This window comes from Cervus elaphus, chromosome 24 (genome assembly GCF_910594005.1).
Source record: "Cervus elaphus chromosome 24, mCerEla1.1, whole genome shotgun sequence".
NCBI lineage: Eukaryota > Metazoa > Chordata > Mammalia > Artiodactyla > Cervidae > Cervus > Cervus elaphus.
The window spans coordinates 68,291,342-68,313,162 of record NC_057838.1 but is presented as its reverse complement, the minus strand read 5'-3'; the positions used below and the strand labels follow the sequence as shown (position 1 = coordinate 68,313,162).

General features: G+C 54.4%; 1 protein-coding gene across 5 annotated transcripts in view; it reads left to right on the top strand.

The window, feature by feature from the left end:
• Positions 1–1,498: 1,498 nt before the first annotated feature.
• FGD5 (FYVE, RhoGEF and PH domain containing 5) overlaps positions 1,499–21,821 on the top strand; it is a 125,516-nt gene continuing 105,193 nt past the window's right edge. For 2 of the 5 annotated variants that reach the window (XM_043886020.1, XM_043886018.1), the window contains exons 1-2: positions 1,499–1,682; positions 13,902–16,518. In XM_043886020.1, the coding sequence (XP_043741955.1) occupies positions 1,670–1,682; positions 13,902–16,518 (2,630 nt within the window). In that variant the 5' untranslated portion in view covers positions 1,499–1,669. Of the gene's footprint in view, positions 1,683–2,674; positions 2,784–13,901; positions 16,519–21,821 lie in introns of those variants that run through there. The other 3 variants (XM_043886021.1, XM_043886022.1, XM_043886023.1) reach the window with 3 other exon arrangements.

Sequence of the window (21,821 nt, the reverse complement as noted above, 5' to 3'; positions counted from 1 at the left end):
TGTAACATGGGAATAGTTTTGCTACCAGCTTCGTAAGGCTGTGGGGAGACTTAAATGGGTCAGCGTGCAGATACAGACCTTAACACTTTGCCGGGCACACAGTAGGTGCTCCGGAAGGGTTGACTGCCAGTTATATACAAGACAGCTTTCAACAGCTGATAGAAGGAAGCCTTGGTATGACATTCAAAACACCCCACTGTCTGTGCCTCTTAACAGATGCTGCCTCCCCTTCACCCTGCCTCGCTGAACCCCTCCTGGCTCTTCCATCAGGTGGTACCTTCTCACACCTCTAAGTCTGTGCCCAAGCTACTCCCTCCATCTGAAAGGTTTTGTGTTTTTTTTTTTTTGCTGGTACCCACTTCATTCAGGGGTCACCTCTAAGTTCCCCCAAGTTCCTGCGCACACCTGTCCTCATACCAGTGCTCGTCCAGGGAAACAAAAATGCCTATGTTTGCGTGGCCAATCCGACAGGGGCTCAAGGGTAAAGGCTTGCGTCATCCACGTCTGCCAGCGCCAGGCCCGGGTCCCAGCGAGGTGCTGACCGGTTTGCGCCGAGCAGACAAAGGTCCTGCTTACAGGGTCTCCTTTTCCATGTCACTGCCTCGGGGAGGCCTTCCTTGATCACCTGTTCTGTCCTCCAGAGGTTGTCAAGCTAGCTGGCATCAGAAGGATTTCTTACCAGGGGATTTCTGAGTCAGTAAGTCTGGGGAGGGCCCTAAGAATTCGCACTTTAAAAATTACAGCGCTGATCGGCTCACTTCGCGCGCTCCTGTTCTGCCCCCACGTCCCTGGTTTATCTCCCTCAAGGCACTCGTAACTCTCTGAAATGTTTTTTGCTTATTTGTCTTGTGTTGCCACAGACCTCCCATCTAAGCTCCACGAGGGGCAAGAATTTTGGGTTGTCTTGTTCTGCGCCCAGCACGGCCCAGGGCTGGGCCCGGGACTGAATGAATGAATGCCTGAGGTTGAAAATCAAGTGACAGACGGTCCGCTGGGCGAAGGGACCCCCTAGAAGCCCAACTCGCCGCTTCACCACGCCCCCCGTCCTACTCCCTGGAACCTCGCGCAGCTCCCCGAGGCCCCACGCCACGGCCCCTTTAAATGTGCGCGGGGACGCCTCGCCCCTCGGCTCCCTCGATCCCTGACGGAGCAGAAAGGAGAAATTTTAAAAGCCTTCCTCTCGGAGAGCGGGAGGAAACGTCTCGGAGTGGGCGGAGGCGCAGCGGCCGCAGCGGCGGCACCGGCAGAAGCCCGGCGGCCAGAGCGCAGCGCGCGCGGAGCCGGGCGCCCGGAGCGGACACGACGCCGCGCGCCGGCCCGGCCACCGCCCCCCGCCCGCGCGCCCGCGACCCCGGCCCCGCCCCCCGAGGCTCGCGCCCCCCCCGGCCCCGCGCGCCGCGCCGCGGCCTGAGTGAGCGCGCCGCCGCCCCCCGCGCCCCGACCGCGCACCCGCTCCGCTCCCCGGCCCCGCCCAGCCCCGGAGGCCGGCGCCCCGCGCCCCCACTGGCCCTGCGCGCCGCGCGGAGTCCGGCGCGCGCCGGGGGCGGGGCAGGCGCCGGGGCGGGGGGTGCGGGCCCCGCGGGGCGGCCATGGAGTGAGGCGGCGCGCGGACTCGCGCTCGGACGGACGGAGGCACCGACGGGCGGCCCCGGGCTCCGCGCGCTGGAAGATGAACAGAGCAGGTAGGAGGCTCCGCGGGGCGCGCGCGCCAAGGGGCCCCGTCCGGCGCTCCAAGTTGGAGCCCGCGAGGCTCTCCGGAGCGAGCTGCCCAGAAACCCCCCGACCTTCCGCCTGGGCTGAGGGACGGGCGGGTCCTGAGGAGGCTGAGAGCGTCGGGGGCTCTCAGTCCCGTCCGGGACGCCCCACCTCGGGGATGCCTCCTCGGTGTCGGCGAGGCCGCACCCCACCCCCGATAGGCCGCCTCCGGCTCCCACCGCGGCCCGCGGCTTGGGGGTCCCCTCGCGACGGGGAAAGACGCTCCCTTCGCAAAAGCGACTTGGTAGCGCCCCTGAATCCTCCCTCCTGCTCCTTGGGGTCCCCTTCAGGCTCTCGCTGGCCCCCCAGAGGCCCTCTTGGCCCCCCGGATCCGTCTGCGCTTTTCCCCACGCCGGGTCTATGCCTGGTCCTTCACTCTGCGCGGCGCGCCCTTGGCGGCCTCTCGCGCCTCTCCTGGACACCCCCCCCCCCAGACTTGGCGCTCGCTCTCCTTTGGAATTAAAAAGCCCTAAATGATCACACCCCGCCCCCGCCCCCCGCAGCGGCGCGCCCCCATCCCCTGCGGGGCCCTGGCCCGGGGCCCCGCTTTGTGCCTCGCCGGCGGGACCGAACGCCCAGGGGACGGCGTTCCCTCCCAGCCCTCGCGTCACTGCCCTGAGAATCTGCCTCTGCCCGCCCGGGGCGTCCGTGAAATCCCGAATGCGTTCGACGGTACAGAGCGATCCCCTCCGAGGAGTGCCGTTTAACAGACTTACTGACTGAGACCCAGAGATGGGCGGTGCCTGGACCCCAGTTCTTCGGTGTCCTGACTCCTCCGCGGGGAGGGCAGAAAGTTGCCTCCAAGAGGCGAGTTTACGAGGAGGCAGCCGTCCCAGCTAACTTCACTTGCCTGCCAAGGAGCGATTATCGCTCTTTTCATATTTTTTTTTTTTCTCATAGAATTTAGCAGAAGGCAGCTCCCTCCCCGGCCAACACCCTTGTCCGAATCCGAACTCCAAAACACACATCCCTAAAGAAACAGGAAGCCACCATTTTGGCTGTCTTAGAACCATATCCTGCTGCCCTGGGTGGGTGTAAAAAAGTGTGTGTGTGTGTGCGTCTGTGCGTTGTGGGCTTTTCCTTTCTCAAGTGTTTTTAATGAATAAAATCTTTGTCTGAGGAGTGAGGTGCGGGTGGGAGACGTTTGGCTCATTGATCTGACAAAGGAGACACTTGGGGGCTTAGGAAGGCAGTGGCCGCCTCCCTGTGTCCAGGCCCGGCTGTGGCCAGCACACAGCTGGACCCTCCGTGAGTGTTGGTCGCGGGGTAGGGGCTGGGGGTGGGGGCGGGGTGCCACCTTGGTGGAGTGGAGAGAAGACCGGGGCAGGGTCCCAGTGCCCAGCCAGCCCCATCCTTCTAGGAAGGAGGTGGCCTGCTGCTAGATCTAGCGCAGACAGAGCCAGGCTAAGTCTTTCCTACAGCCTAATAAAACTCGCTGGAAAACAATGGTGAGAGCCCCGTGCGGTTTTCCCACGTTTCCCTGCACGAGACTTGGGCAAGCCCTCTATTCTCGGAGACTCCAGGGTTTGGAGTGAGCCAGAAAACGCTTAGCGAGCGGCAGGTTTGGTCCCAGGAAATCTCAGCACTTACCACTCTTGGGTTCCAGCATCCTTTAATTTGTGTCTAGCGTAAATCTGGTTACTTTTTCTGTGTGATGGCAGTCATAGATCTCACGTAATGATATGTATGTGCTTGGCTCTGAATGTCTTGATTATGCAGCCGAGTGGTTCATACTCCATGGGACTGAACCCCATAACCACCGTATGCCTAGTTATTTGACCTTGAGCAGGTTGGTTAACCTCTCAATGTCTATTTCTTCATCTTGAAAATGGGGATAATGAGATCTTTGTTGTTAAGTTCTCATAATTAAACAGAGCTTGTCCGCGGCCTAGCACGGTGTCTGTCACCGTATGTTGTTGTTATTTAGTTCCCAGGTCGTATCCGACCGACTCTTTGTGACCCCATGGACTGTAGCCTGCCAGGTTACTCTGTCCATGGCATTTCCCAGGCAAGAATACCCAGGTGGGTTGCCATTTCCTCCTCCAGGGATCTTCCTGACCCAGCGATCGAACCCAACTGTCCTGCATTGCAGACAGATTCTTTACCACTGGGCCATCTGAGAAGCCCCCATCACATTATACGTAACTAACAGATTACTAGTTAATATTGAAGCAGATGCTGCTCTTTAGTCTTTTATACTTGTATCAGTTTTCACAGTAACTTCATCCTGAGTACTGTTGCCATCCTCATTTTATCGATGGGAAAATTGAGCTGCAGGGATTTTGTGGTTGCTGACCTAATAAGGAGCTGAGACAGGGGTGAAACAGACTGTCCAGCTTGAGAGCCTGCTTTATTTATCCGGTGCATAACACATAGTAGGTGGTCAGGAAATGTCTGCCAGTTGACTTTGTTAGGTACCTTATGTGGGTTTTTTTGCCTTGAACAAACATTTTTGCCTTGAACAACAATGAACAGCATTATGAAAAAAGCAGAGTATTTCTTCCATTTTATCTAGAAAGAAACTGAGGCTCAGAGAGGCACAGTGATGTGCCTGAGATCACACAGCTGACGTGTGCGGAGCTGAGGTTGGAGTCAGGTCTGTCCCAGCCAGGCCTTTCCCACGTGGGTCGTGGGTCCCACACCCGTCACGGGTCGCTGGACTCACCTAACCGCAGCCTCATTAGAAATCATCAGGCTTGACTTGGACATTCCAGCAGGCATCCAGGAATGAAATGTAAATTCAGATGCAATTGGAAGGTGAAATTGGAAGATAATTACTCTTGGAACATATGGTTATGAGAGTTCCAGGGGGAGAACAGTGAACTGCAGTTGCAACAGACGCAGGGGCCCAAGTTGGGGATGTCAGGGAACGTCATCAGAAAAGCCACAAGTTTAAAAGACTGTCGCCGGCCAGAGGAGAAGGCACTTACTGACTGTTCGGTGCAGTCCCCTCACGCTGCAGATGTGGAAACTGAGGCTCAGGGAAAGGAGGGGCCTTGCCCAAGGTGTCCCTTCAACTCACGGCAGAGGCAGCCATGGAGATCAGAGCTCCAGTCCAGTGCTCCTCCAAGTACCTCTTCTCATTTAACCTCTGCATAGCTGACAAGGGGGGCTTCCCTGATAGCTCAGCTGGTAAAGAATCCGCCTGCAATGCAGGAGACCCCGGTTCTATTCCTGGGTCGGGAAGATCCCCTGGAGAAGGGATAGGCTACCCTCTCCAGTATTCTTGGGCTTCCCTTGTGGCTCAGCTGGTAAAGAATCTGCCGGCAATGTGGGAGATCTGGGTTCGATCCTTGGGTTGGGAAGATCCCCTGGAGAAGGGAATGGCTACCAGCAGCATGAATGTGTGAGTGGCAGATATTTAATTAAAATAGAGAGAGAAAATACAAGCTGGTACCAGGGGGCTGGCTGGCTGTGGATGATTTCTATCTCCAGAGGCTGTGAAAAATCTCTTCCTCCTGTCACTGTGGCTCCCCACCCCCACCCTCAGTTAACTCTTGGCATCTTGACTCACGGGTATTCTGCATTCAGGTCATCCTCAGGGGTAGCGCATTGCCAGGAGGTCTTGGGCATTGGTACCTCAGGGTGGTGAGGGTGTGCCCCCCAGGCTGTGTGTTTCGGGGAGAGAGAAGGTCCATCCACGCTCAGTTCTTGCTGTGGTTGTTCACTTGCTCAGTCGTGTCCGACTCTGCAACCCCATGGACTGCAGCACACCAGGCTTCCCTGTCCTTCACCATCTCCTGAAATTTGCTCCGACTCACGTCCACTGAGTCAGTGATAACGTCCAACCATGTTATACTCTGTCACCCCCTTATCCTCCTGCCCTCAGTCTTTGCCAGCTTCAGTGTCTTTTCCGATGAGTCGGCTTGTCACATCGGATGGCCCAAGTGTTGGAGCTTCAGCTTCGGCATCTGTCCTTCCAGTGAATATTCAGGGCTGATCTCCTTTAGGATAGACTGGGTGGGTCTCCTTGCAGCCCACAGGACTCTCCAGAGTCTTCTCCAACACCACAGTTCCAAAGTATCCATTCTTTGGCACTCAGCTTTGTATATGGTCCACCTCTCACATCCATACATACTGCTGGGTTCTAGAGAGTCAGAAAGTTACACTGAACCCAGAGGAGGAAGCCCCTGCTCTGATTTATCCTGTTATTAATCCATCCCCGCCATATTCTAAAGCTCAGCCAAACTGGACTGTTGGTCATGCTTCCAAAGGCCTTGCATCTCACTGCCTCTGGGCCTTTGCACTTTCTGTGCCTTCTGCCTGGAACACCTAACCTGGTTTCTTTTTTTTTTTTTTTTTAATTTTTATTTTATATTGGAGCAGAGTTGATTTACAGTTTTGTGTTTTGTGTACAGCAAAATGATTCTGTTATATATATATATTGGGTTGGCAAAAAAATTCGTTCATGTTTTTTCATAACATCTTTGACCAACCATATTTATACATATGTGTGTATATATATATATATGGAATATATATAGGGGCTTCCCCAGTGGCTCAGCGGGTAAAGAATCTGCCTGAGACATAGGAGACGTGGTTTGATCCCTGAGTTGGGTAAATCCCATGGAGGCGGGCATGGCAACCCGATCCACTATTCTTGCCTGGAAAAGCCCGTGTACAGGGGAGCCTGGCAGGCTTCATGGGTCGCAAAGAATCAGATGTGATTGAAGTGACTGCGCACGTTTGAGTATTTATATGCATATGTGTGTGTGTATATTCTTTTCAGACTCCCTTCCCATATAGGTTATTACAGAATCTTGAGTAGAGTTCCCTATGCTGTACAGCAGGTCCTTGTTGATTATCTTTCTTTTTTTTTTTCTTCTTTTTTTAATGTTGATTATCTTTCTTATACATAGTCGTTCAGTTCAGTCGCTCAGTCGTTTCTGACTCTTTGCGACCCCATGAACCGCAGCACGCCAGGCCTCCCTGTCCATCACCAACTCCCGGAGTCCACCCAAACCCGTGTCCATCGAGTCGGTGATGCCATACAACTATCTAATCCCCTGGTGTCCCCTTCTCCTCCTGCCCTCAATCTTTCCCAGCATCAGGGTCTTTTCCAATGAGTCAGCTCTTCACATCAGGTGGCCAGAGTATTGGAACTTCAGCTTCAACCTCAGTCATTCCAATGAACACCCTGGACTGATCTCCTTCAGGATGGACTGGTTGGAACTCCTTGCAGTCCAAGGGACTCTCCAGAGTCTTCTCCAACACCACAGTTCAAAAGCATCAATTCTTCAGAGCTCAGCTTTCTTTATAGTCCAACTCTCACGTCCATACATGACCATTGGAAAAACCACAGCCTTGACTAGACGGACCTTTGTTGGCAAAGTAATGTCTCTGCTTTTTAGTATGCTTCTAGGTTGTTCATAACTTTCCTTCCAAGGAGTAAGCGTCTTTTAATTTCATGGCTGCAGTCACCATCTGCAGTGATTTTGGAGCCCAGAAAAGTAAAGTCGCCATTGTTTCCAGTTTCCCCATCTATTTCCCATGAGGTGATGGGACCAGATGCCATGATCTCCGGTTTTTAAATGTTAAGTTTTAAGCCAGCTTTTTCACTCTCCTCTTGTACTTTCATCAAGAGGCTCTTTAGTTCTTCTTCACTTTCTGACATAAGGGTGGTGTCATCTGCATATCTGAGGTTATTGATATTTCTCATGGCAATCTTGATTCCAGCTTGTGCTTCTTCCAGCCCAGTGTCTCTCTTAATTCCAAATTCTTAATTTATTCCTCCCCCACCTCCCCCCCCCACCATAATCATAAATGTCTTTCCTAAATCTGTGAATCTGTTTCTGTTTTGTAAATAAGTTCATTTGTATAATTTTTTTTTAGATTTAGAGGAAAGTGTGAAAGTGAAAGTTGCTCAGTTGTGTCTGCCTCTGCGACCCCATGGACCCAACCATCCTTGGAATTCTCCAGGCCCGAATACTGGAGTGGGTAGCCTCTCCCTTCTCCATCGAATCCAGGTGTCCCGCATTGCAGGTGGATTCCCTCCCAGGCGAGCCCCAAGGGAAGCTTAGATCTGGATGTCATACAGTGTTTGCCTCTTCCTGTCCCACGTACTTCACGCGGTGTGCTGGTCTCTAGGCCCATCCGTGTTGCTGCGGATGGCATGATTTCATTCCTTTTCTCGGCCGAGTAATATTCCATTGTATATACGCACCACAGCTTCTGTATCCACCCCTGTTAGGTCACTTCCACGTCTTAGCGGTTGTAGCTAGTGCTGCAGTGAACATTCTGGTGCACGTATCTTTAGAATTAGGTTTTCTCCAGATGGATGCGCGGGCGTAGGATTGCTGGATCATATCCAACTTCATTTTTTTTATTATGAAAGTTGTCCCCGTCCCTCAGCATGCACCCTGGTGTATCTGTCCCCTGGGCCTTCTCTAGGCAGCGCTGGTCTGAGACCCAGGTCACCCGGCCCTGCACGCAGGGGCCCTGTGTGGTTCCTCCTTGGGAGGGAGGAGAGCTGGGAGCCGCCTCCTTCCTCTTCTCACCTCCCGCGTCCTGTCTCCTTCGCCGGCTCCTTCTCGCGTCCTTGGGGCCAGTGGGGCTCCATCCCAGGCTCTGCTCTCTTCTCTGCCCCCCCTACGCGGTCACTTGGTGATTTTACCCGGCTTGCGCCCTAATCCCATCTCTGTGATGGCTGCCTCCAGCCATCCGCTCCCAGGAATCCAGGCTGGTCCATCCAAGAGCCCGCCGACAGCTCCTTCCAGGGCTGTGATGGGGAACTCGGACGCAACAGGCACACGTTGAAGCTCTGGCTTCCTCCCGCGACACCGGCTGCCTTCCCGGGTTCAGCTGCTGGCAACCTCACCCTGCCGGTTGCTCTGACTCAAAGCCTTCGCGTTGCCCGTGATTATTCTTTCTCTCACACCCCACATCCGAACCGTCTGTAAATCCCACCAGCTCTACCTTCAAATTCAGAATCTGATCCTTTTCTTTTTCTTTTTTTGATCACTTCCTCCGCTGCAGCCTGGCCCAAGCCGCCATCCTCTCTGGCCTGCATCATTATCGCAGGTGCCCCCTCCCTGGCCTCCCTGATTTCATGCTCAGCACGGCTGCCGCTTTCAGCACACTAGCTGGAGTGGGCTTGGCCTTCTGCTCAGGACCAGGTTGTCATCTGCACTCTCCCCAGGACCCCTCTGCCCTCACCTCCTGTCCCTCCTTCGCGGCCTCACTCCCTTCCCACCGCTCAGACGTCCTTGGACACGCTGGGTGAGTCCTGACTCCCCTCTCCTTTTTCTGACATCCTCTCATTGAAACCCGTCCTGGTCTGTCTGTTTGAAGTTGCAAACTTCTCATCTTTCCTCCAAACTCCTAACTCCTGATCTTTTCCTGTGAACTTCATGATCATCTAACATATGATGGATCACAAACTTAGGCTTTTTATCGCTCTTCTCCCACCGCTAGAACGTAAGGGCCAGGAGGAATGTGCTCTTTGTTATGTTTATTGATGTATGCGGAGAGTCTGGACGAGGGCCTGGAAAATATTAGATGCTTCATCAATACTGATGTAGTGGACCTGGATTAAAGAGAGCTGGATGGGAGCGAAGGAAAGCCAGTCATTCACTCTGTGGTCACGCCGTCCTTCTGACTCAGCCTTATGGGAATTTCTCACTTGGTTCGCTGTCCCGGGTCTCTCTGGCCTCAGTCTCCCTGCGTTTTGCCTTTCTCTGCTTCACTCGAAGCCGGGAGCCCTGGTCTGCTCTGTGGAAGAGATGCTCAGTTGCGTCTGACTCTTCACGACCCCGTGGACTCGTGAAGGCCACGCAGGCTCCTCTGTTCATGGAATTTTCCAGCCAAAGAACACTGGAGTGAGTTGTCATCTCCTCCAGGGGATCTTCCAGACCCGGGAATTGAACCCGCGTCTCCTGCATTGGCAGGCGGATTCTTTACCGCTGAGCCACCGGGGATCCCATCGAAGAAATGCTTGATGGCAAAAGGGTGAAAGCAGGGGTTCAAGGGGCTGGACCAGGAAGCAAGAGACTCCGTTCTGCAGAGGCCCTGCTCTGGACTCGCTGAGTCCCCCGCCGGTCCCCCGCCCTGCCTGCGCCTCGGTCTCCTCTCAATGAGGGGTCGGGCGGGGCCCTTCTGACTCTGCCATCCTTGGACTTCAGAGGAGAAGGGGGTGAAACGCCCTGAACTCCAGAGCGGGGAGCAGGACGTGGATGCTGGGTACTTGTCACTCCTCGGGGCTCCCGTGGGGAAAGCATTTTCTTGCTGGATCACGCCTCGGACGCCCACTGTAACCTTTTTCCGAGGAGATGGTGCCCACAGATCAATAGCTTGATTGTAGGAAGGATGGGGCGGGGTGGGAGCGATGCATTTTTCATGGCCAATCTGTCCCTCTCGCAGGCCTGGTAATGCCTGTGTGAAATGCCACCTGTTAAAGATGAGAAATGAGAGTCCCCACCCCCCGGAGAATAATTTCACGCCAGTGTCTGACGCCTGATGTTGAGACCGTGAAGCCCCTATCACATCATGTGTCAGTGTAGATCCAGACTTAACAACAGGAGAAGGCGGCAAGGAGGGGAAGCCTGACTTTATTAGAACAATGATAGTGTGAAAAAGGGTTGCTCGGTCATGTCTGACTCTTTGCGACCTCACGGACTGTAGCCCGCCAGGCTCCTCTGTCCATGGAATTTTCCAGGCACAGTACTGCAGTGCGTTGCTATTTCCTTCTTCAGGGGATCTTTCCGACCCAGGGATCAAACCCACATCTCCTGCATTGCAGTCAGATCCTTTCCTGTCTGAGCCACCAGGTTATGGAGAACTACTAAGCAAAGTCCTGCTAACGTATATCTTTGGATCTTTATAACAGCCTCTTGTACCCGTTTTACAGATGAGGAATCTGAGACTCAGCTTCATAGCTTATAAGTGGCAAAGGTAGGGTTTGAACCCAGATCACCAGGCTCCAAAGGCTTATTATTGTTACCGTTATGCCACATTGACAGAGAGCTGAAGCTTAGCTGTTTAAGCTCCAAGTATTTCGGGCTTGAAAAAAAAAACTAAATTGAACAGAAATTTTTCTAAATTAGGATGTATTTGATTGTGTATAGAAACAAGGAGTTGGAAAGTCACTTCTTTCATCTTGAAGAAATGTTTATCTGGATGCCTGCGGCTTTACTGGGTTGTTGGTGCATGTAGATGTGAATGTAGATGTGGGTTAGGGCATTGAGGAAGTAAATGCTTTCTCTTTAAAACCTTTTAAAAAATGGTTATTTCTTTAGCTGCGCCAGGTCTTACTTAGGGCATGTGGGGTCTGGTTCCCCGAGGAGGGCTGGAACCCCGGCCCCCCTGCGTTGGGAGCGTGGAGTCTTAGCCGCTGGACCACCAGAGAAGTCCCAAGCCTTTAAAGTCTTGACCGCTTGGCCTCTTCCCTCCCTTTCTTGCTGTCAGCTGCCACATCTTAAAACTGACAGTGTCCCTGTCTCACTGCCCCCTCCCAGTTAGCTGTGCCCTGGGAAACCACGCCAGTAAGTTCACTAGATTTATGTGCCGCACACAAGTAAAGGCTTTGGAGTCAGGCCCTTCCAGGAACAGAGTGCGTGGGCTTTATAATCCTGTATTATTGGTATCCAGGGCCTTTTTTTATTTCCTTTGGGGCCCCTCAGCTGAATTTTTCATAGTTGTGCCAGCTGGGGGAGACGACACTGACTTTGGCCTCAGATATACTGAAACGGAGGCTTCCCTGGTGGCTCAGAGGGTCAAGAATCTGCAGTGCAGGAGACCCAGGTTCGATCCCTGAATCGGGAAGATCCCCTGGAGAAGGGAATGGCTTCCCACTCTAGTATTCTTGGCTGGAGAATCCCCTGGACAGAGGACCCTGGTGGGCTACAGTCCATGGGGTCACAAAGAGTTGGACACAATGGAATCAACTTAGCATGCGTGCGCACACACACACACATGCCCACACACGCACACACACAGACACACGCATGCACACACACGCGCAGACACACACGCATGCACGAACTCACACGCACACACATGTGCACGCGCGCGCGCACAGACGCGTGCACACACATGCGCGCACACATGCACGCACACACACACACTGGCATGGAGGGGCCAGCGGGACAGTCCCCGTGGAGGTGGGCTGAAGTCAGCCGGAGCTGTGCTGGCCGCCACCCCTGTGCGCTCCTGAGCACCTGCGGCGGGGCTGGTCTGAGTCATTACGCGCTGCAAGTGTGAAATATACCTTAAATTTCGAGGACTTAGCATCGTAAAGAATGTCGGATATCTTCCGAATGAGCTTTGTGTATCAATTACATGTTGATCCAGACATGATTCCTTGATTATGTGATAATGTCCAAAGTGATATCTGGGATGTATTGAGTTGAAAAATGTATTGTTAAAATGGGTGTCACCTCTCTCTTCTTTTACTCTTTAGTATGGCTATGAGAAAAATTAATAATTATGTGTGTAATGATAAATGGGGCTCACATTATATTTGTCAGTCTGCCCTGGATTAGAAATGACTGAGGTCAGAGATGGAGCTGGGAGTTGAATGCCATGAGAGGGGGTGGTGTTTGCTGGCAGCCCTCCAGGCCAGCCGCTCCGTCTTCCCTCTGTCCCAGGCTGAACTGACACGCCGAGCCGGCTCTGTATCAGAGTTTCACGCCCAAGGCTTAGTGGGGATGGAACTGGGAGTTGAGACTGGACTGCAGCAGGGGCGTGCACGTCCTAAACCTGGGCAGTGGACAGCCAGGCAGTGCTGAAGTGAAGATGGCAGGACGGAGTTGCATTCCTGGGGATCCCCGTTCCTCACCTGTCTGCAGCGTGGACAGGGGCTCAGAAGCCCAGCCGCAGGTGTGAAGGCCTGGGCTGGCTGTGGCAGGAGAGATGCTGAACGTGGAAGTGGGCGATTCCACCACCCTTGACCCTCCCGCTTGTCTGGGCCCCTCCCACCCTGCCAAAGTGAGCTGCAGTGTCGCCCCCGCTGAGCCGTCTTTCCCAGCCGCGGCACCCTTGCTTCCCTAACCCCCGTGACACGTGTGTGTTGTCCATCTTCCATTTTGTCGTGACCGATAGAGCCTCAGCATCCACAGGGGATGAGACCCGTGTTGGAAAATACCATGTGATTTCCCCTGTGAGGTTTGGACGCAGGGCAGTTGGCTGGACACAAGCCTCGAGGCATGTAGAGTTCGGGGTGACCCTCAGAAGAATGGTGTCACCACCCCAAGCCTGGTGGTGTGTCGTTCTTGAGGGAAGGCGGTACTCAGTCATTATATTGCAGGAGTCTGAAGCTGCTCTGCTTGTTCTCTTAGCCTCCTTTTTTTTGGCTGCCCTGGGTCTTCATTGCAGCACGCAGACCTTTTCTAGCTGCAGCCCACGGGTTTCTCTTGCTGCGGAGTACAGACTCGAGCATGCACAGACAGGCGTGGTAGTTGTGACATCTGGGTTTAGTTGCCCCAAGGCCTGTGGGATCTTAGTTGCCTGACCAGGGACTGGAACCTGAGTCCCCTGCTTTAAAAGGTGGATTCTTAACCACTGGACCAGCAGAGAAGTCCCTGTGTGTCAGGCTTGTCTCCCTAATTCGATTTGTGAGTATTCAGCAGAGGTGTTCTTCTCTTCTTGGCCCTGGAAGACTCTGCCGTCTACGGTGCGGTGTGTGGAGACAGTAGATTGTACTAATGGGAGAAAGACTGTGGGCTCCTTGAGGGCAGCCTGGATGCTGACTGTTAAGATCTTCATTGGCTCCTGGACATGTGCATGTACTACGTACTTGTTGAGCAAATGAGTGTAGAGATGTGGACACTTTTATCTGAGGAGCACAGGCTATCATTCATTTGGGTTCCGCTAGCCGGATCCTGTTTAGAAGAAAGATCTCTTCCCCTTGTTTACAGAATGAATCTTGAGTGGGAAAGGAAATGGCAACCCACTCCAGTGTTCTTGCCTGGGAAACCCCAAGGAGAGAGGAGCCCGGCAGGCTACGGTCCCGTGGGGTCCTGTAAGAGTCGGACTTGACCTAGGGTGTGAGCACACAGGGGATTTTAAAGATGGTGGTGATAGGTTGGGTTCACGTGGGCTGGGAAGCCAGCTCCAGTGTTCTCTTGAAAACGGTAGGTAGGAGACTCTTGAGTGGAAGTAAAGGTAACTGTACTTTCTCTCCCCTTCTTGTCTGTGTTTTCATCCTTTAGATTCACCCAAACCACCAGTTGCCCCCAAGCCGAAGGCTGCCAGTTCCCTCACGCCACAGACACCACCAAAATTCTGCTCCTCGTCACTCCGGCCTGAAAGCCTTCACAGCCCCAACTCCTCCATGTCCAGGGGGCCAAAACCCCCCATCGCCCCCAAGCCCCGGCTGGCCACCCCCAGCGAGTGGAGGGCCAGCGTCTACGTGATCAACAGCTTAAACAAATGCAGCAACGGGAAGCTGCCCTGCGTAGACAGGGGCCTCTACGAAGAGCGCCGGTCCACCCCGGAATGCTCCGAGTCCGAGGCCGACGAGGATTACATCGTGGCCCCCAGGGCTCCGCCGGGAGAGGACGGAGCCAAGGATGCGGGCTGCGTGGAGAACACAGTCACGGGGCCTCCGGAGGCCGGCGAGGAGGAGGAGGGCCAGGAGCGGGGCGAGGGGTGCGGGCCGGCGGGGCCCACGGCTGCAGAGGCCTGGGCGGTGCTGAGTGGACAGGCTGACCGAGACGTCGCCCCCGCCCCCAAGGATGCGGAGGGGGCAGACTGTGCCGGGGCCGCGGGGACCGAGGGCCAGACGTTCACGAGTGAGGAGGAGGAGGAGGAGGAAGAGAAGCTGGCGGAAGAACACAGCGCATGCAGCCTGGAGGACGGGGGGCCTGGAGACGGAGGGGCGGAGTCTCCGAGCGAGAGCATCCCAGCCCACCTCGAGGTCGTGGACGATGCCGCGGCCGACGGCGAGGAGGAGTCCGGGGCCCCTGGGACCCCCGAGGAGGCTGATGCAGAACCGGACCGCGGTGTGGACGAGGGGGACAATGCCGGCGAGGAGCCCCCAGAGGACGAGGGGGACAATGCCGGCGAGGAGCCCCCAGAGGACGAGGGGAACAATGCTGGCGAGGAGCCCCCAGAGGACGAGGGGTCGGCTACGGGTGTCCCCGAGGCCGAGGTGGCCATAGACGACCCTGACGTCTCCCGGGAGGTGTGTGAAGATGCCGTGGGTGCTGGCGGCCAGCACGGCGGCCAGGATGAGTCGGTTGGCCCGAATGAGAACGCTGACCCGGCAGAAGCGGAGGTGGGAGAGGACCCCCTGGAGGGCGAGGATCCGGTGCAGGATGAAGCGGCCGAGGACAGCTGCCACATCATCCCGTTTGAGAGCGACAGCGTGGATGACCTCGTGCCTCCTCTCTCTGCCCGTCCCTACGAGCTCTTCCCCACCGAGAGCACCTCCTTCTGTAGCGAGAGCTACCCTCCTTATTCCGAGTCTGCACAGGAGCCGGGGCCGGGAGAACGCGCAGAGCGGGACCCCGAGGCCGGGCCGGGGCGTGAGCGGCGGGGCTCCGCGCAGGGTGGCGCCGGGGAGGAGGGCCCCCCTGTGCCCGACGTGCTGGTCCTGCCCGAGGACGAGGATGCCAACCCCTACGAGATGGGAGTCGGCCCGCCCTGCGGGGTGGACCCTGGGGAGGTGGAGACACCCGGAGCGCAGGCCGCCTCGGAGGAGCCGAGTCCCGATGCGGAGGGCGGCCTGGTCCCCATCGACAGGAAGAACGTCATGGCGAGGGCCAGGCCCCACTCCGGGAAGGTGGCTGGCTACGTCCCAGAAACAGTCCCGGAAGAAATGGGGCCGGAAGCTGGCTCAGCGGCGGCCGCGGAGGCGAGGAAGACAGTTCTGTCGCTGGAGGGGAAGCCGTTGGATGTCGGCAGGGCCCTGCCGGCAAAGCCCAGAGCCTTCACGCTGTATCCGCGATCGTTCTCCGTGGAGGGCCGGGAGATCCCTGCGTCCCTGTATCGGGAGCCCGAGGCGTGCGGCCTCGACGGCCACGGCATCAAGAGGAAGGAAGACAACTTGTCCCTGCCCTGCGTCATCGGCTCCTCCGGCAGCTTCTCCCAGAGGAGCCACCTGCCGTCCAGCGGCACCTCCACCCCGTCGTCCATGGTAGACATCCCACCCCCGTTCGACCTGGCCTGCATCACCAAGAAGCCCATCACCAAGAGCTCCCCCTCGCTCCTGGTGGAGAGCGAGCTCCCGGACAAGCAGAAGAAAAAGAAGTCATCCTTCAAGCGGTTCCTGGCGCTGACTTTCAAGAAGAGGACGGAGAGCAAGGTGCACGTGGACGTCCACGTGTCCTCGTCCAGGTCGTCCTCGGAGTCCAGCTACCACGGGCCAGCCCGGCTCCTGGAGATGGACCGCAGGAGCCTCAGCAACTCGCCGCAGCTCCGGGTGCGGACGGGCAAGCTCCGGGCTTGCGACTCGCCCTCGTCGCTCATCTTCTGCCGGGAGGGCAAGAGGAAGGGGGTCCCCTTCAGCAGGACGGTGTCCCGGGTGGAGTCCTTTGAGGACCGCTCGCGCCCCCCCTTCCTGCCGCTGCCCCTCACCAAGCCGCGCTCCATCTCGTTCCCCAACGCCGACACCTCGGACTACGAGAACATCCCGGCCATGAACTCGGACTACGAGAACATCCAGATCCCGCCCCGGAGGCCTGCGCGGGCCGGGACGTTTACCAAGCTGTTTGAAGACCAGAGCCGGGCCCTGTCCACGGCCAACGAGAACGACGGCTACGTGGACATGAGCAGCTTCAACGCCTTCGAGAGCAAGCCGCAGAGCGCCGACCCGGAGGCGGAAAGGTACCGTGACCGTCGCCTGCCTTTCGCCGGCTGGCGGCGGTAACCATCCGAGAGGCAGGCTTAGGCGAGGGTGGCGATCCCCAAGCTTTTTGGTGCCTGGGGCCAGTTTGGTGGAAGACGGTTTTTCCACGGACTCGGGCAAGGATGGTTTGGGGATGAATCTAGCACATGACTTTCATTTTGCACTTTATTTCTGTTCTTATTACATCAGCGCCTCAGATCATCAGATGTTAGGTCCCGGAGGCTGGGGATAGGCATAGTGGTCAGAACGGACTGGCTTTTTCTCCTCTGGCTCTGTCTCTCTCTAGCTTTGTGACTTGGGCTGAGTGGCTCTACCTCTCCAAGTCCTGGTTACTTCACCTGTGAAATGAATCCCTGCTACCTCTAGGCAGAGTGTTTGGAAAGATCGGAGTACCTAGTCTATTTGAAAATGTCTCAGATGCCAAATATAGTGAATGTGTTTTGCTATTATTTGGGGTACATTTCTCATCTTCTAGGCAGATGGTTTTACTACTCCCCTCCGGGAAAGTCACCAAAAGAGAAGGGCCTGGAATCTTGCCAAACTAAATATCTTTCACCATCAGGAAAATACCCTAAATTGAGATTGATCCCTTTTTATTGTGTCAGTATACACTCTATTCAAGGGAACTAGAAAAGACAATTTATTTAAATTGTTTGAAGAGCTAAGGGCGCCCTAAGCTAAATTTCTCAATAGAGGTCTTTAAGAGGTACGTCCAAGCTGATTTTTTTTTTTTTGTTTTTGGACTCGGTCACCTTGGGAGTGAGAGTGAAACACTGCAATTATTGACAACAGTGGGGGTTTTCTGACCTCACCTTCCCGAGACTGACTGAATGGCCTTATTGATCATCCCAGGGGGATAATTGCCAAGTCTTGCTGTTTTTTATGCACCGCGGATGCACCTTAAAGGCACTGCAATTCAATCTCCACCACTTACACACTTGGGGGCACCTGATCTGAATTAATGAAAAGTCAGAATGGTGGTAATCTTCAAGGAAAGCCTGGTTCTTTCCCCGAATGTCCAGTACCTCAGTCTAGTCCCACACGGCTGTCTGTCGCTGCTCCGAACTCCCAGGGGACCTGCAGTAATGAATAGATAATGATTTGCGATCCGCATTAGCTCTCTGTGGAGTGTAGACACTAGGAGTGTTTGTGTGACTTTTCTCCTGAATTTTTCATACGGTTCCCCACCCTGTCTCCCTCTCTCCCTGCCCCAAGTCTGGGTAAGCCTATGAATTGGTTCTTTCTGTGAACTGGTTTGGAGCAGAGGTGGGCATCAGTGCCGCTAGAGGGATCCAGTTTAATTTGGATAATGGGGGCATGTGCGCACTTTAAAGAGGGTGGGAGCAGAAAAGCAGACAAGGTCACTGCATTAGTAGTTTCCAGTGGGGTTTGATAAGACCCAACCCCGGTGGGTGTGGGGGAAGCTTCCCAGGTGGTAAAGAGCCCCCCTGCCGATGCAGGAGATGTAAGAGATTCGGGTTTGATCCCTGGGTGGGGAAGATCCCCTGGAGAAGGGCCTGGGAACCCACTCCAGTAGTCTCGCCTGGAGAATCCCATGGACGGAGGAGCCTGGAGGGCTGCAGTCCGCGGGGTCGCAGAGAGTCAGACACGACTGAAGTGACTTAGCGCGTGTGCACACGCCCCTGGTGGTGTCCCTCCAGCACTGGGAAATAGAGCCAAGGTTTGAAACAAGATCTCCGTATTGGGATGGACCTCAAAGGGCATGTGGTCTAACTTCCCGGGTCTAATAGGTCTCTCTCCTACCCTGGTCTGTAGTTGAATTCTTCAGTCCCCAGGGAACTCTCCACCTCCCGGAGCTGCCTCATCTGTTGCTCGGTCCTTCTATTTTTTCTTTCTGTCTGAGCCAAAAGCTGGCCTCCCATCATGTCCCCACCCCACCGAGGTGAAAGCCAACCCCTCCACTATCCCTGCCCCCTCCTGCTGACTCTTCCCCCAACAGCCAGGCATCTGAGTTCATTTCCTCTTTTGTACGACTGTCCTTTGGAAATGGAAATCTGCTTCTGTTGAATCACAGAATTGTAGAGCTGGAAGGGAACTTCTGACAACATTTGGTCCTGTTACAGAGGAGGAAACTGAGGCATGAAGAGGGAAAGAGACTTGCCTCCAATCTCTCTTGGTGGAGAAATCAGTGTCAGGACCCCGACTCCCTGACTCCTGGTTCAGGGGTTTTTGTGAAGGATGCTAAGGGATGCCAGGTCTAGTTGTGCAGGTCGCACACTGCCCCACCCCAGGCTCACACTCACCTTTTAGTCTATATATAGTGTCCGTGGGATTGTGCAGTGTGCAGGCTACTTGGCCATATGCAGAGGGCCTGTGGCCTTGATCTGTTGCTATTTAGTTGCTCAGTCATGTCTGACTCTTTTGTGACCCCATGGACTGTAGCCTGCCAGGCTCCTCAGTCCATGGGATTTTCCAGGCAAGACTGGAGTGGGTTTCCATTTCCTTCGCCAGGGGATCTTCACAGACCAGGGATCAAACCCACGTCACCTGCATTGGCAGGGGAATTCTTTACCACTGAGCCCCTTGGAAAGCCTGCCTTGATCTTTGCTTAGTCCAAAAAAAAAAAAAAAGCTGCCTTCATCCAAACCAGAATAAAATACCGCAGAAGATGCTGATTCTTTCCGTGTCCCGCCTGCTTGCTGTGTTCCAGCCACCGTGCTGGGTGCTCGCCCCGTAGGGTCTCACATTTGAGGCTCCAGCCTGGAGCCTTGGCTAAGTGTCTTGAACCCTCAGACTCTGTTGCGGAATGGATTTCCCTGCAGGCCAGACTGGCTGGGATGTATCTCCCGTGCGGGAACCACATCCTCTTGGACATCAGTCAGTAAGCAGAGCTTGCTTCCGTTTTCCTGCATGAAACAGGGAAGCAGAGGGCCAGAGAAATCCCTGCTCTGGGCTGGAACACGTCTGGGCAAGGGCAGCGCCGGACACATGGCGTCGAGAGGCGGCGGGGGCTGCCACGAGGTGCGGGGGCCCCGGCTTCTTCGCCTGAATAGGGGCTTTGAGAACCAAGGGCAGGGGGATGCTGCTGACCTGGGACACGTGCTCAGGGGTGCTGGGGTTGGCCGGGACCCGATGAGAGGATGGGAGACCGTTCCCTTCCTCCTTCCGCCGCTTGTGTCTCCCCAGACCTCGCTGCAGTGAGGATCAGAGGCTGAGGCCAAAATAAATATCGACGCTCCTGAAAGAGGGGCGGACAGTGAGCCCCAGGAGGGGGAGTTCAGAGCCCACCCGACCCTGCCTCCCTGTGGACCCCCCGTTTGCGCCTCTGTCCCATGGTCTGATTGGAGCAGATCTGTTATTTCTCAGCCACCCACACTATGGCTCACTGCTTGTCTTTTAAATCAGTCCATCTTTTTTACTTATAAGATATTTCGAAAGGAAATTCTGTGTCACTGCCGGCAAATGGAGAAGCAATATTAGTTGTCTTAAGTAGAAGGCAGTTGTGAAAATAAGATACAGGACAAAGAACTAAGCCCGGGCGGGTGAAGTCCGCATGGGCCTCGAGCCTTGCCAAGGCCGTGAAACGGAGGTTCCGTCCCCTTGTTGAGCAGCGAGAGGTGTGAGAGGTGTCCTGGGGCCAACACGGAGACAGTCTCCTTGGCGTGATCAGAAGGATCCAGGAAGGGTGAAAAGGGAACAACTCTCTCGTGGTGCGATTCAGTGTTATTTAAACCCAAGTCCTTTTCCTAACGAAAGTGCCTCCCTTCGAGAACTGTGTGGAGTGTGTAATAGAATTCAGAGTTCTCTCAATCAGAGCAGCAGCTCAGGGTTTGATGGATGATCATAAAGTTTCTTCTATGCAGTTACTTCCTTCCAGGTTTGTCCACACAGATAATAGCATTTTCCCAGTTAAAACATTCTCTGTAGCTGTCTTCTGTCTTATGAAATAGGAGTATACACATTGTTGCCTGTGTACATTTTCCCCTGGTATACACAACTCTGGGCTTCTCAGATGGCAGTAGTGGGAAAGAACCCACCTGCCAATGTGGGAGATGTGAGAGCCACGGGCTCAATCCCTGGGTTGGGAAGATCCCCTGGAGGAGGGCATGGCAACCCACTCCAGTATTCTTGCCTGGAGAATCCCATGGACAGAGGGGCCTGGCAGGCTACAGTCTACAGGGTAGCTAAGAGTTGGACACGACTGAGAGACTTGGCATCCGCACGCATACACAACTTTGATTTAAAGAGTATCCTCAAAGGATTCTTTTTTCCTGAATTGACTCTCATACACAGTATGTGAACCGTGAACTTCCAGATGTTCAAGCTGGATTTAGAAAAGGCAGAGGAACCAGAGATCAAATTGTCAACATCCGTTGGATTATTGAAAAAGCAAGAGAGTTCCAGGAAAACATCTACTTCTGCTTTATTGACTACGCCAAAGCCTTTGACTGTGTGGATCACAACAAACTGGAAAATTCTTCAAGAGATGGGAATACCAGACCACCTGACCTGCCTCCTGAGAAATCTGTATGCAGGTCAAGAAGGAACAGTTAGAACTGAACATGGAACAACGGACTGGTTCCAAACTGGGAAAGGAGTACATCAAGGCTGTATATTGTCACCCTGCTTATTTAACTTCTATGCAGAGTACATCATGAGAAACGCTGGGCAGGATGAAGCACAAGCTGGAATCAAGATTGCCATGAGAAATATCAATAACCTCAGATACGCAGATGACACCACCCTTATGGCAGAGAGTGAAGAGGAACTAAAAAGCCTCTTGATTAAGGTGAAAGAGGAGAGTGAAAAGGTGGCTTAAAGCTCAACATTCAGAAAACTAAGATCATGACATCTGGTCCCATCACCTCATGGGAAATAGATGGGGAAACATTGGAAACAGTTACAGACTTTATTTTTTGGGGCTCCAGAATCACTGCAGATGATGACTGCAGCCATGAAATTAAAAGACGCTTACTCCTTGGAAGAAAAACTGACCAACTTAGATACCATATTGAAAAGCAGAGACATTACTTTGCCAACAAAGGTCCATCTAATCAAAACTGTGGTTTTTCCAGTAGTCATGTATGGATGTGAGAGTTGGACTATAAAGAAAGCTGAGCCCCGAAGAATTGATGCTTTTGAACTGTGGTGTTGGAGAAGACTCTTGAGAGTCCCTTGGACTGCAAGGAGATCCAACCAGTCAATCCTAAAGGAAATCAGTCCTGAATATTCATTGGAAGGACTGATGCTGAAGCTGAAGTTCCAATACTTTGACCACCTGATGTGAAGAACTGACTCATTGGAAAAGACCCTGATTTGG